The sequence below is a fragment of the Ursus arctos genome, unplaced genomic scaffold (genome assembly GCF_023065955.2).
Source record: "Ursus arctos isolate Adak ecotype North America unplaced genomic scaffold, UrsArc2.0 scaffold_36, whole genome shotgun sequence".
Lineage (NCBI taxonomy): Eukaryota > Metazoa > Chordata > Mammalia > Carnivora > Ursidae > Ursus > Ursus arctos.
In genome coordinates this window covers 22359052-22370661 of record NW_026623050.1, presented here as the reverse complement: position 1 = coordinate 22370661, position 11610 = coordinate 22359052, and the positions used below count along the sequence as shown (strand labels likewise).

At 48.4% G+C, this 11610-nt stretch overlaps 1 protein-coding gene and 1 long non-coding RNA gene across 3 annotated transcripts in view; one reads left to right on the top strand and one right to left on the bottom strand.

Annotated features, from left to right (window-relative positions):
- LOC113269674 (uncharacterized) overlaps positions 1–7962 on the top strand; it is a 61878-nt gene extending 53916 nt beyond the window's left edge. The window contains exons 8-9 of the long non-coding RNA XR_008957069.1: positions 7029–7185; positions 7288–7962. This is a non-coding gene — a long non-coding RNA (uncharacterized LOC113269674). The remainder of the gene's footprint in view (positions 1–7028; positions 7186–7287) is intronic.
- Positions 1–11610, bottom strand: part of MYZAP (myocardial zonula adherens protein) — an 85671-nt gene that overhangs the window by 32339 nt on the left and 41722 nt on the right. For both annotated transcript variants that reach the window (XR_006411589.3, XM_026518568.4), the window contains exons 9-10: positions 10490–10569; positions 8924–9029 (exon numbers count right to left, since the gene is read on the bottom strand). Coding sequence is in view for 1 of the 2 variants with exons in the window: in XM_026518568.4 (XP_026374353.2) it covers positions 8924–9029; positions 10490–10569 (186 nt within the window). In the remaining variant the exon portion in view is untranslated. The remainder of the gene's footprint in view (positions 1–8923; positions 9030–10489; positions 10570–11610) is intronic.

Here is an 11610-nt window from a genome sequence, read left to right as displayed (position 1 = left end):
GCACTGTACAAGGTACCGTAAACACACACACACACACACACACACACACACACACACACACACACCCTGGCTGGCAGAGGATAACCGCACCCAAGCACTCTGTGACACATGATCAATATCCGTAGTATCCAGAGTTCCGACAAACCAGGAGGAGGGGTGATAACTACACGGGAACGTGAACGAAAGACAGGAACGGCCAGTTCGCAAAGGCGGAAGCCCGGATGGTCGCCACGCGGATGAAAAGATGTTCAGTGGCCCCCGCAGCGATGAGCAGCGGTCAGGCTGAAGCCAATTACGATTAAGGCAAAGAGATACCATTTCACAACCGCTAAAATTATAGCCCAACAGCGCCAAGGGGTGGTGAGGGTGTGGGGAAATCCACCGCCCGGCGGGTGGGAGTGGGAGCGCACTCCAGAGACCCGCTGGGCCGCACCTAGCGAAGGGGAACCTGTGCCAGCACCAGGCCCTAGCAGTTCCTCCACCAGCCACGGTCCCTGACTGCAGAAGCAAAGGGACGGCTGGGCATCGTTTGTAAAAGAAGAAAAATTCGGAAACAAGCTAGATATCTATCAATGGGACACATGACGCTACATTAATACAATGAAACATCAGCGATCCATTAAAATAAACACTGCAGCTCCATAGAGAGCAACACCAAAAACCAAAGCAAAATTGGGGGGGAAAGTTGAATACTATATACACTAAAATCTACTTACTTGTATATTATAAATAAAGATGGACTTACATTTTTAAACACATACATTAGGCTAAATACTGATAATAGATACATATGTATGTAGTAAAAGCATTAAAACATGGCCTGGATGGAGACCAAATGGCTTCTGAAGAGGGAGGGAGTGGGGAAGAAGGAAAAAGATCAGAGGACTAAAAAGAACCTCTTCTTTCTACTGTTTTCTTTTACTTGGGAAAAAAATCTGAAATATGCCAAAATGTTAACATTTTGTCACTTCTAGAGGAGAGTAGCTGGGTCTTTGTTTTTACCATTCTCTATAATTTTCCACATTAAAATTTTTTTTCCAATTAAAAAAATACGCAAAAATGAGAAGCAAAGAATGAACACTGGCTTTGGAGCCAAAGGTTTTGTTGTGGCCCCAGCACCATCATCATTTGCTGAGAGACTGCCAGCTACTTATTTTTTAAGACTCGAAGTTTCAGTTTCCTGTGCCAAAAAAAAATTGTGCTAATAATACGCCCCACAGAGGATGAACGCGGGAATGCTGGGTCTAGACGCATGGGCGAGAAGCATGAGAAACATTCAGTGTCTGATAATTACTGGGCACACAGGTGCAGCCTCACAAACGCTACAGGCAGAACGTGGGCACCCAGGTCTCTGAGAAATATTTTACAGCCAATTGCAAACAATCTCAACAAAGAGAAAGTGGATTCAGCGACATTTACAAAGAAAAGACCTGCTCCCTTAAACGGACAGTTTGTATCCTGAATATATTAATCAGCAGGTGTCATAAAATAAACCTGCAATATTTCCATAATGTATAGGGGGAAAAAAAAGGTTCGCACACATGGTGAGCTTTCTGATACCTTCTAAAAACTTCACATTTTAAAGTATCTAAGATTTTAAAACAAAGAAGTGAATAATATGTTGAACATGAGAATTTGAAACTAACATTTTTATTTACTCTAAATAAATTCTGCCTCAAACTTCTCAGTAACACCTCCTTTGGGTGGGGATGTGAGTGGCCACGGGACGAACTGTAGCCCTAAGAATCCAAGGCTTCTTTCCCCACCCACTACCGACTTTCTAACGTGGGGTAGAAGCATCTGAATGAAAGACCAAAGACAAATACTGACAGGAGACCATTTACCCACCCACTCTGCCGTGGAGGAGTGGGAGTAGAGAACCACCCAATGCCTAAGTGACCACCCTGCCCCTTAACGAAGTCAGCCCAGTCTACTAGCTTATTAGGCTAACCCACCCACTGACTATTACCACCACTGCCGCTGCTGCTACCACCACCAGTCTCCAGTAACTGTTGAGTTCTGGTGACCTACCAGCCCCTGTGGCTTTCTCAAGAAGATCTCTGTAACAAGAAAGCAGGCATGGAGTATATTTCACTTTGATATATTTCGATCAAATATAGTTCTCTTTGCCTCAGAGTTTTCCTTTCCATGAAGTTAGCCAAACTGTCTATTTGGGCAGAATGCCCATGGGGATAAAAAGCAAACCAAACCCTGCTTCAACGAAGAGAATGCTACATTGACTAGTACTTTTGATCTCCATTCCGAGAGGACATCCTCAGGGCCCCCTCCCATGTGCAAATATAACCAAACTACTCGGACACGTGGCTGCTTCCGTCTTATGTGGGGTGTGAGCCGGTGGGGAGCACTTCCTTCCCGGAGCACTCAAGTTCTTCAAGCCCGCGTCCCAGCCTTAGCAGGTGTCCTTGGCAGCTTTTCCGGAAGTGAGGCTTCCTTTCCCAAGATCTTAGAACCAGCCTTCACCTGGCACTTCCTGAGTTGTTTTTTAGTATTATTTTTCAGCGTAGCTCTTCAAGAATTTGATGTCTAGGAATCCAAGTTTCTAAAAATATCCTTTGAGGTCTCTTGGCTCTGCAGCGTGAGGCTGGACAAGTTGAGGTGAGAGTGTGTGGTGTTTTCACAAATGAGAGCCCTGCGTGGTCAGGTTTTCCTCTCCACACCATGTCCTTCTTGTTTTATTTCTCGGCTCCTCACACAGACATGCCACCTCTTCCCAGCAGAGCACAAGTATTCTTCTAATCACGAACAATAAAAGGAATTGCTTCCAACCCAGGCTACCGTTTTATCATCTTCCAAAGAACCGGAGACTAAGTCTGGAGAAGAGCTCATGTGACATGATCTGGAAACAGGTGAATTGAGTGGATTAGGGTTGTGGGCTCAGTGCTATGACTCCATTCCCTACCCCCGCTCGGCTAGATTATCAGCGACGGAAGGGACTCTCAAGTGCCTAAACACAGGGCATTCGGCAGAAATGTACCTTTGTGCTGTACATTTCAGCACACCACACGGTAGTTTTACAATGACTTCAGTGCTAACAAACAGCTGATCCATTTAAAATGGAAGATTCTTGGGATGGCGAGAACGTTAAAAGGTTTTAATGGTCTTGTGTGTAAATATTCTACTCAAGGGACCGGTGGCTGAGATGGAACACAGCATGGAGCACGGAAGAGAGGAGAGAAGCATACCCAAAGATTCCACTTGGCTCATAAGACTCCCGAAGGAGAGAAGGGCAGCTCTGTGTATTTGTCAAGAAGTCAACTCAGCTACTTTTGCTTTTAATTCATTTCACTGGACTCTGGGTATACACAGCAGGAACCCATCCACCAGTAATAATAACAGCAGCTTGTATTTATTGGGTATTTCCTATGTTCTGATTAATATGCTCTAAGTATTTTATGTACATCATCTCATTTAGCTCTTACCAAAACAAAAATCCTCTTAGTTATTCACCCCATCTTACAAACAAGAAAACTTCTTGAAGTTTCCACAGCTAGTAAACGCAAGTCTGACTCTCAAGTCCTTGCTTATCCCATTGTCTCTGCAGCCTCTCACTGTGTACCCGTCGAGGTCTCTAACCGCATGTCTCCTAGGTCTCTAATGCAGGGGGTGCCTGCAAATTCAGGGCCGAGGGGGTAAGTTCTAGGGACTTGAAAAAAGAGAAGGGAAGCCCTGCTTTGCTGACTGGCTCAAGAAGAGCCAGAAACCAGAAACCCAAACCTCAACTCTCAGGAGAGTAGCTCCTCCTCTGTTGTCTCTAATCCAGGTTGTGTCCCCCCCAAAAAACTATAGCATTATGACCATCACTCTCAAAAAATAAATTAAAAAAACCAAAGAGATGATAATTAAATACTTCCAGATTCATTTCTTAGGATTGCAAAGCTGCTCTGCTTCGGTTTGCGCTTGAGAAGCAGCCGCTGTGAATACTACTGTTTCAACAAAGAACTGTGTTCTCTTTCCAGAGAGGTACAGTGGGGCCAAATGTAACGTCTTGTGTGTGGACAGAAGGAATGTAAAGCAGGGCGAAGCCAGACACCCGCACCCACAAGCACAGGAGGAAGGAGATCCATGAGAACCACTTCGGGTCTGTTAGTGGCAGGTTCTCAGCTTCCAAGGATGGCAGGAGGACTGGCTTCTGTCCCTTTGAGCCTAGTATCTATTTCACAAGTGTGCGCCATCTACCACTCGGTGAGATCTTCTCTCTAGATGCATCTGGCGAGCCTCTGGGAAGTTTTTTCATCTGGATACCACCAGGCCAGTATGGCATTAAGAGTGAGCTGTCAAAGCACCCTCTCCCGATGGGGCTGGCAACAAGCGCCCGGTCCCCTGACAAGACCGACAGTCACACGCTGGGACCAGTTCTCCCGCGTCCATGCTCATGGTCCTTGCTCAGTGGTCTCCCTGGCCCTCTTCCCTGGAGCTGTTCCCACTCCAATCCAAGTTCACCACCAGCCTTCCCCTCAGGGACAGCAGCTTGTGAGGGAGGCTGGCTGAACACAGGAACACATGGAAACCCTGCACGGGGACCAAAACCATCGCTCTAGAAATTCAGAGCACTGGTTCTCCACCCTGGCTGCATACTGGAATCTTGCGCAGCTTTAAAAAAAAAACCGCACCAAAACCCCTTCCCTAACCAGCAGCTTCCTCCCACGGCCGTCTGCCAGGCCTGGCATGTTTTAAAGCTCCCCAAGTGATTCTAATGCGCAGCCTGGGCGGAGAAGCGCGAATGAGAGAATCAATCCCCCCACCTTCCCGCTCGTGAAACATCTAAATCACAGAGCGGGACAAGCGGGAGCAGAACGGCTATCTGCGTAAGAAAAGTCCAAAGCCAGAACCGTCTCCTCTGCCGCGAGACCCACCCTGTCGGAAGAACCACTTCGCCCACCGAGACGGCAATGGGAAGCGAGGAGGTCGAGGAGCGCTCTGCGAAATTACTATGGAGGCAGCTCCAGAGTATCACTGCCTATTGACAAAAACGTAAGAGAAGATGCCCCTTTTCGAGGGCAAATAAGCATTTGTTCTTTCCTCCAGGTAATCTTCCCCTTGGCAGCAAAGCCGCTTTGGCTGGCGGGGGACTGGCCGTGGGGAGAGCGGGAGAAGCGGAGCGCGCGAGCGGCAGGGGGCGTGGCTCCCGCGTCAGGCTCCGCCCAGGCTCTTGCTCCGCCCCATCTCCGTCCCAGAAAGGCAAGCCGAAGAACGCAGCCGCACCCCGCACCGGCACCGAGGACCGCCCATCCCAGCAAGACTTTCAACAGAAGAAAGAAGCCCATATGCAAGAATGACTCTGGAAGGCAGGTTACACCAGATGGTAAGATCCCGGAGGGCAGGACCAGCCCTGCCCCGGGCACAGAGAACGTGCTGGTGCTTACTTACCTAGTGAATCCACAGGCCCGGGAATCTCCCCACAAGTTCAGTCCCTCTGTATTTTCTGGCAAACCCTTAGAAGTCTAAAAGCGTCATATATGGGCTCGCTTCGTTTTTATTTATTTATTTTGTCAGAGTCACAACCAGTTGGAAGAATTAGTGACAGGAGGGGGGTAACCAATCCCTGACATCCACCACAAAAGGAGATGTAATTTGCTAGAAAGATATAGCCTGGTGCGGGTATTTGGTCCCCCACGTCACACAAGACACTCACTGTGCATCGAACTTGACCCCTTAAGACATATACCAATCCTTCATTCAGAAGGGCCCACCCTGCCCTGACCTGCGGTTAGCCCACCCCACGCAGTGAAAATCAAGTCCTTATCAGGTCAATGACTGCAAAATCCAGGCCAGCTCGTTTTTATTCCTTATATTATTGTTGTTGTTATTATTATGAAATTATATCCTACTAAAGGTGGAAGGAAATACATGACTTCACTTTTAAGGATTCCAAGAACCTCAGTAACACTTTTTTCATTCTTGAGCTGGAAAAAGCAGCCCATCGTTTCAGTAAACTAAGTTTCTTCGTAGACATTCTGGCTAAAATGACGCCAGCAGCGGGTGCAGCCTGGACCCCCACCCTTGGGAAATGTGAAGCTAGCACACGGAAGCTTTCAGACTTCACGTGAGGGAAGCAAAACTGTCCCTAACATCTGCTGCACATGAAGTTGGCCTCTATTTCTAGGTCAAGTTTGTCTCACTATCTGGATAGCTGGAGTTCACAGATAAAAATAAACTTCTAAAGTCAGAGGTTATGAATTTGCTGACTGTGCTGCTTATGCGAAGTAATGATGCTGCTGAGACCGTATAGCCTAGTAAACAATAAAGCACACTACATGAAGAGCTTCGAGCCCAAGTCCTGGACCGTGAGGACTGCACCCGGCAGGAAGGGCTAACTACCTTCCCAGGGCAGCCAATATTAGAAATGTTTTCTTGGGGCGCCTGGGTGGCAGCGTTGTTAAGCGTCTGCCTTCGGCTCAGGGCGTGATCCCGGCGTTATGGGATCAAGCCCCACATCAGGCTCCTCCGCTATGAGCCTCTTCCTCTCCCACTCCCCCTGCTTGTGTTCCCTCTCTCGCTGGCTGTCTCTATCTCTGTTGAATAAATAAATAAAATCTTTATAAAAAAAAAAAGAAATGTTTTCTTGACGTGAAATGCAAAGCTGAAATTTGCCTCTCTGCAAGTGCCTCCCAGGGCTTCGGGCGTGGTCTTGCATCTCAACAGTAAACAAGAATGCATTCTGAGCCGTGAATTCAGCTCTCAAGCCTCTCCTTTGCCTGTCTCTTCCCCAAGTCCTTCAGCCGCTCCCTGAATCAACTCGGGTCCCCTGAGTTGAGAGTTGAGCTCTCAACTCCTTTCCAACCTGACTCTGCTCTTCTAAACACGCTCATCTGCCCATGTTCCTTTTACATGTTTCTAGCTCAAGAAAAACAAATCTATTCACAGTCAAGGGCTGCAGCAATTGAGATTTTAAACCATCCTTTTGTGGTATGAGTTAACATGGTAGCTGGGCAGACATGTGAATTCTTGCTACCTGATTTAGGTAGCTGCTTAAATTTAGAATAAAAAGTCTTCTCTTTTCTTTCCAGTCTCCACGCACTGTTGAAACCCAGTTGGCCCCTAGGTGGCGCTCACTCTGACGACGACGCCCTACATTTCAGCCTGCGATTTCCCCCTGATGACTGTGTCTTCTAGACCACATCGTCCGGACTTAGAGAAGCTTCTCCGGGAGATATTAAGTCACAGGTAGGAAAGCAAGGCATGGACAGTGTTCTTTATATGCTTCCCCATTTTCATATATCGATTTTCCCCTGCTCCCTTCAAATTGGTACGTCTGTTTTATTCCAGAAATCAGAAAACAGAGAATCCTAAACCACTTGAAAGTATCTTTTGAAGAAGGATCTCTGATTTGGGTACCAATCTTAAACCCTGACCCATTGGAACCGAAACAGAAGCCAACTGGTATGAGGCTTTGTTCCCTGGTTCATAGATAAAATCTAAGAACGCACACCAGCTCCCTGTGGTGTGTTGGGAGAAAGGTAGTGCTCCACAGTCAAAGAGCCACATGGGGAGACAGGGAGACCCTTGCCCCAGACTTCCTGAGTGCGAAGTTCAGACGCAGAAAAGCTATGACCTGACCGTCATAATTCCTGGAGATGCTAACTAAGCATGACGAAGCAATGCTTTTCCTGGGGAAACCGCTCCGGACACCCAGCTGGTGTGGATGACCGGGCAGGATCGACCCATCACTGCCGCTCCTGCCTGCCTGTGCAGTGGGAGTGCAGAGGGGCTCCTCGTTCTTCTCTCCTGCTCCCGGACACTCGCAGACGAGCCAACGTAGGACTCACGGGAGCCAACGCGGTCTGACCGCATCTCTTGTCGAAGGCAACGGATCTCACCTAATGTATACGTTTATCCGACGAGAGAAGAAAGTACCCTTCCCCAACCTCACAACCCGACTTTAACCTCACTCCACGAATCCCGCCAACATTTTAGAGATTAATAGACATACTTTCAGTCTTCTCTGTGATGTGTGTGATTTATTACTAGACATGCTTTTAATTTCAGTAATTCATTAACAGATAACTTTTCAGAGCAGTGCTTCATAGAAGGAAAAAAATTTTTTTCAGTTTTCCCACTGCCCACCAAATGTTTAATTAAATTAAAGCCCTTTCGATGCAAGATAGAGAATTAGACCGTAGGGAATTTATATCCCTGTTAGGACAGACTGTTCCTTTTTTTCTATCTGATTTATTAATTGAGCAAGAACGATTCAAGAACCTGTGATTCGCTGCACCACCGCTCGGGCTTTCTTCTACCGAGCACCACGAGAAAGATGGGTTACAGTGACACGAAAGAATTTTTTTTTCCTCCAGCAGAAATAGAAATGTTCAACTTACCTGTTTTTTCCATTTAGAAAAACAGACAAGTAAGCTATGTCCAGCATATAGTAAACCTATAACTTGGTCTGACATCCCACAGACGGAGAGAGAAAGGATGGAGAAGAGAATGAGGGGAAAAAGGGAGAGGAGGAGGGAGGAAATAGGGAGTGAGGGAGAAAAGAGACACCTATCCAGCGAGGAAGAAAAGATGGAGTGGTCCCTGGGAGAGAGGCCGCTAGATGCAAGGGCGTGCGGAGACCTGAGCTAAAGGGGACTTTTCTTGTCCCACCCTCGGGTCCCCTGAGCTGTAGGCAGCCCCTTGGGGAATCCCTGCCCTCTGAAAGCCAGCGAGCTTAGGAACTGTGCTTCCCAGCCTTCGTAACTGTAACCCTCTGATGTGATTAGAGGGATAATCACCGGTCCCGGGGCAGGGGTGGGGGGGGCAGGTGAGGAAATTTCCCTCTGGGCCATGAAGACAGTGGGCTGAGTACGTTCACTCGTGAGCCACAGAAAACTGAGCTGAGGGTCAGAGCTGGCTCTCGGGCTGACGTGTCCCCAGGACAGGCAGCCCTCCTGGCCCGCGGCCTCCCACAGGGGCTTACCTCCTCAACCATCTGCTTGACTTTCTTCTGTTGGCAATGCACCATGTCGTCGAGGTGCCGGATGCGTTCCCGGAGGCTGGCAGACGCCTCCTCCAGCCGCTGATACCTAACACAGAGCAGAGCGAGCCGTGAGGTCCTCAGCCAGAGCAGCGACAGTGGCCCCGAGAGCCACGGCTGGAGGGAGCACTGCCCAGAACAGGAAGGGCAACTCGGCCGGGCATTCCTCCTCCTCCTGAGTCTCCCGGGGGAGTCACTACCCGTCCACCACCCCCTGCAGGAGGGACACAGCGCGCTTCCCAGCTCCCACTGGCAAGGTTTACCTTCTCTAAGGACAGCAACTCTACTTTCCAGGGACTGAAACAGAATTGTGGGGGGCACCACTTACAGAATGAGGGGCTCTCTGTTCTGGAGTTAATACAATACTATACACTATACATTATACAAGCCAAATGCCTCGAATCGGAAAACAGAGGAGGGGAGTCTGGTACCACAACGTGCTGTCTGAAATCAAGGGGCCGAGGCCTGGGAAGTCTGCAGCTGTAGTTGTCTACACATCATTTACTTTGGGAAACTGGGAAATATGCTGAAAGGCCTTCTCTGCATCAAAACAGATGGGGTCACTTCCTAAGACGCATCTTAGTTTTGTCTTAAAACAGCACAAACTATCCTCTGACTTTGCTCGGTTCGGTGAAACTAAAGTAACAGCAGACGACCTCTTCAGGGCTTTGGGGCCACGGCATGGAGCCGTGGACATAAGGTCTGGTGGTCCGCTTACCCCTCCCCTCTCTGTCAGGCTACATTCACGTCTACACAAGACTGCAAAGTCCGAAGTTGCAGAGAGGAAGGAAAACGGACGTTTTCCAGCGCACACCACGTGGCAGGCAGCACGCCCCCCAGCTCCCTCTCAGTTAATGACCCAGTGCGACGGGCACTGCCCTCGTCACCCGAACCCCTTTCCCCCTTTAAAAAGAATTTTCTCAGTTTGCAGATAAGCAAGGAATGTCATGGAGGTTAAGTAACTGGCTCAAATTGCTCGAATCATCCCAACCTTGTTTTCCTTCACCAGAGGGCCATGCATAGCCTCTCTGCCCTCCGATTTCTAGAGGGGACCATGTACGGCGCCCTCATTTTCGATGCAGGGCTTTACATGCCCGTAGCCAGGGCACAAGGCCAGGTTTGAGTAAACAACGTTTGGAAACCAAAAAAGGCATTTTAAAATTAGTTTCCACCGCAATGGTATTAGTCACAGCTAATGAGTCTTCTCATCAACAAGGTGCGTCCTGTGCAGTTGAAGGTCATGGAGAACATTCATAGACTGAACTTTTGCACCCGAGACAGCCTGCCGTGTGTGTCTCTGCACTAAGAACCAGCCGTGGGCTGCAAGACGTGGCTCTGACTCCTAAGGAAACCGGCCCCGTAGTGGAGGCTCTCGGCCCGCTATTTTACACGTGTGAGTCTGCAATAGGGATGATTAAATGAAGGAAAATGCAAGGACCTGGCGAGGCCACAAAAACACAGCATGTCCACCGTCCAAGTCCATTACATGGTCAAGGGCGTTCGTCTTACCTTTCCTTGTCAGAGTCCATTATTTCCCCTGACATCTCTGTTTCGTGCTCCAGGAGCTGGAGTTGCAGCTGATGACGTTCCTGAAACAGACACCGGTATTCGAATCAGAGAGTCCCAAGCTGGACAGAGAATGTATACCGAGCAATTCCTGCCCTAGTGGGGTCAAGTCTGTACCCAGCAGGGTCTATGCAGTCCCCCACCACAGTCCAACCAAAGTTCAAAAATGCCACATCTCTTGGTGTGCATTTACAGACGTATTTATGATTTAGAGACAAATACCCTGGATAAAGCCATTCAAGGTTTCCTTTTACGGGGCACCTGGGTGGCTCAGTCTGTTAAGTGTCCAACTCTTGGTTTCGGCTCAGGTCACGATCACAGGGTCATGACACTGAGCCCCATGTAAGGGCTCCACGCTCCGTGGGGAGTCTGCTTGAGGACTCGCTCTCTGCCTCTGCCCCTCCCCCTGCTTGTGCACACTCTTTCTAATAAAAATAAATAGATCTTTAATAAATAAATAAGTATTCCATCAACTTAGGTTCAGATATCTTGTGGGAATTTATAGCTCTAAAAAATGAAAAACCAGGGGCGCCTGGGTGGCACAGCGGTTAAGCATCTGCCTTCGGCTCAGGGCGTGATCCCGGCGATCTGGGATCGAGCCCCACATCAGGCTCTTCCTCTATGAGCCTGCTTCTTCCTCTCCCACTCCCCCTGCTTGTGTTCCCTCTCTCGCTGGCTGTCTCTATCCTGTCGAATAAATAAATAAAATCTTTAAAAAAATAAATAAAAAATAAATAAAAAATGAAAAACCATACCCTTAAGTCAATAGTGCAAAATTCTCCATTATTTGCTGCATCGTCAAGAAAAGGATCTCTGGAATTTGGGTAATATCCTATATACTAACCCAGATGGTGTTTACACGGGGAGGTTCACTTGTAAAAATATATTGTGACTGTCAGAATAATGGGTGACCCCCCAGGGATGGGCTGCCTTACCCAGAAAAAGGAACTTTGCAGAGGGGATTAAGGTAAGGGTCTTAAAATGGGGGGATGACCCTGGATTATCCAGCTGGGCCCTTACTGGCAGGAGGAAGAAGGGCTGGAGCCAGACAGAGAGAGAGAGAG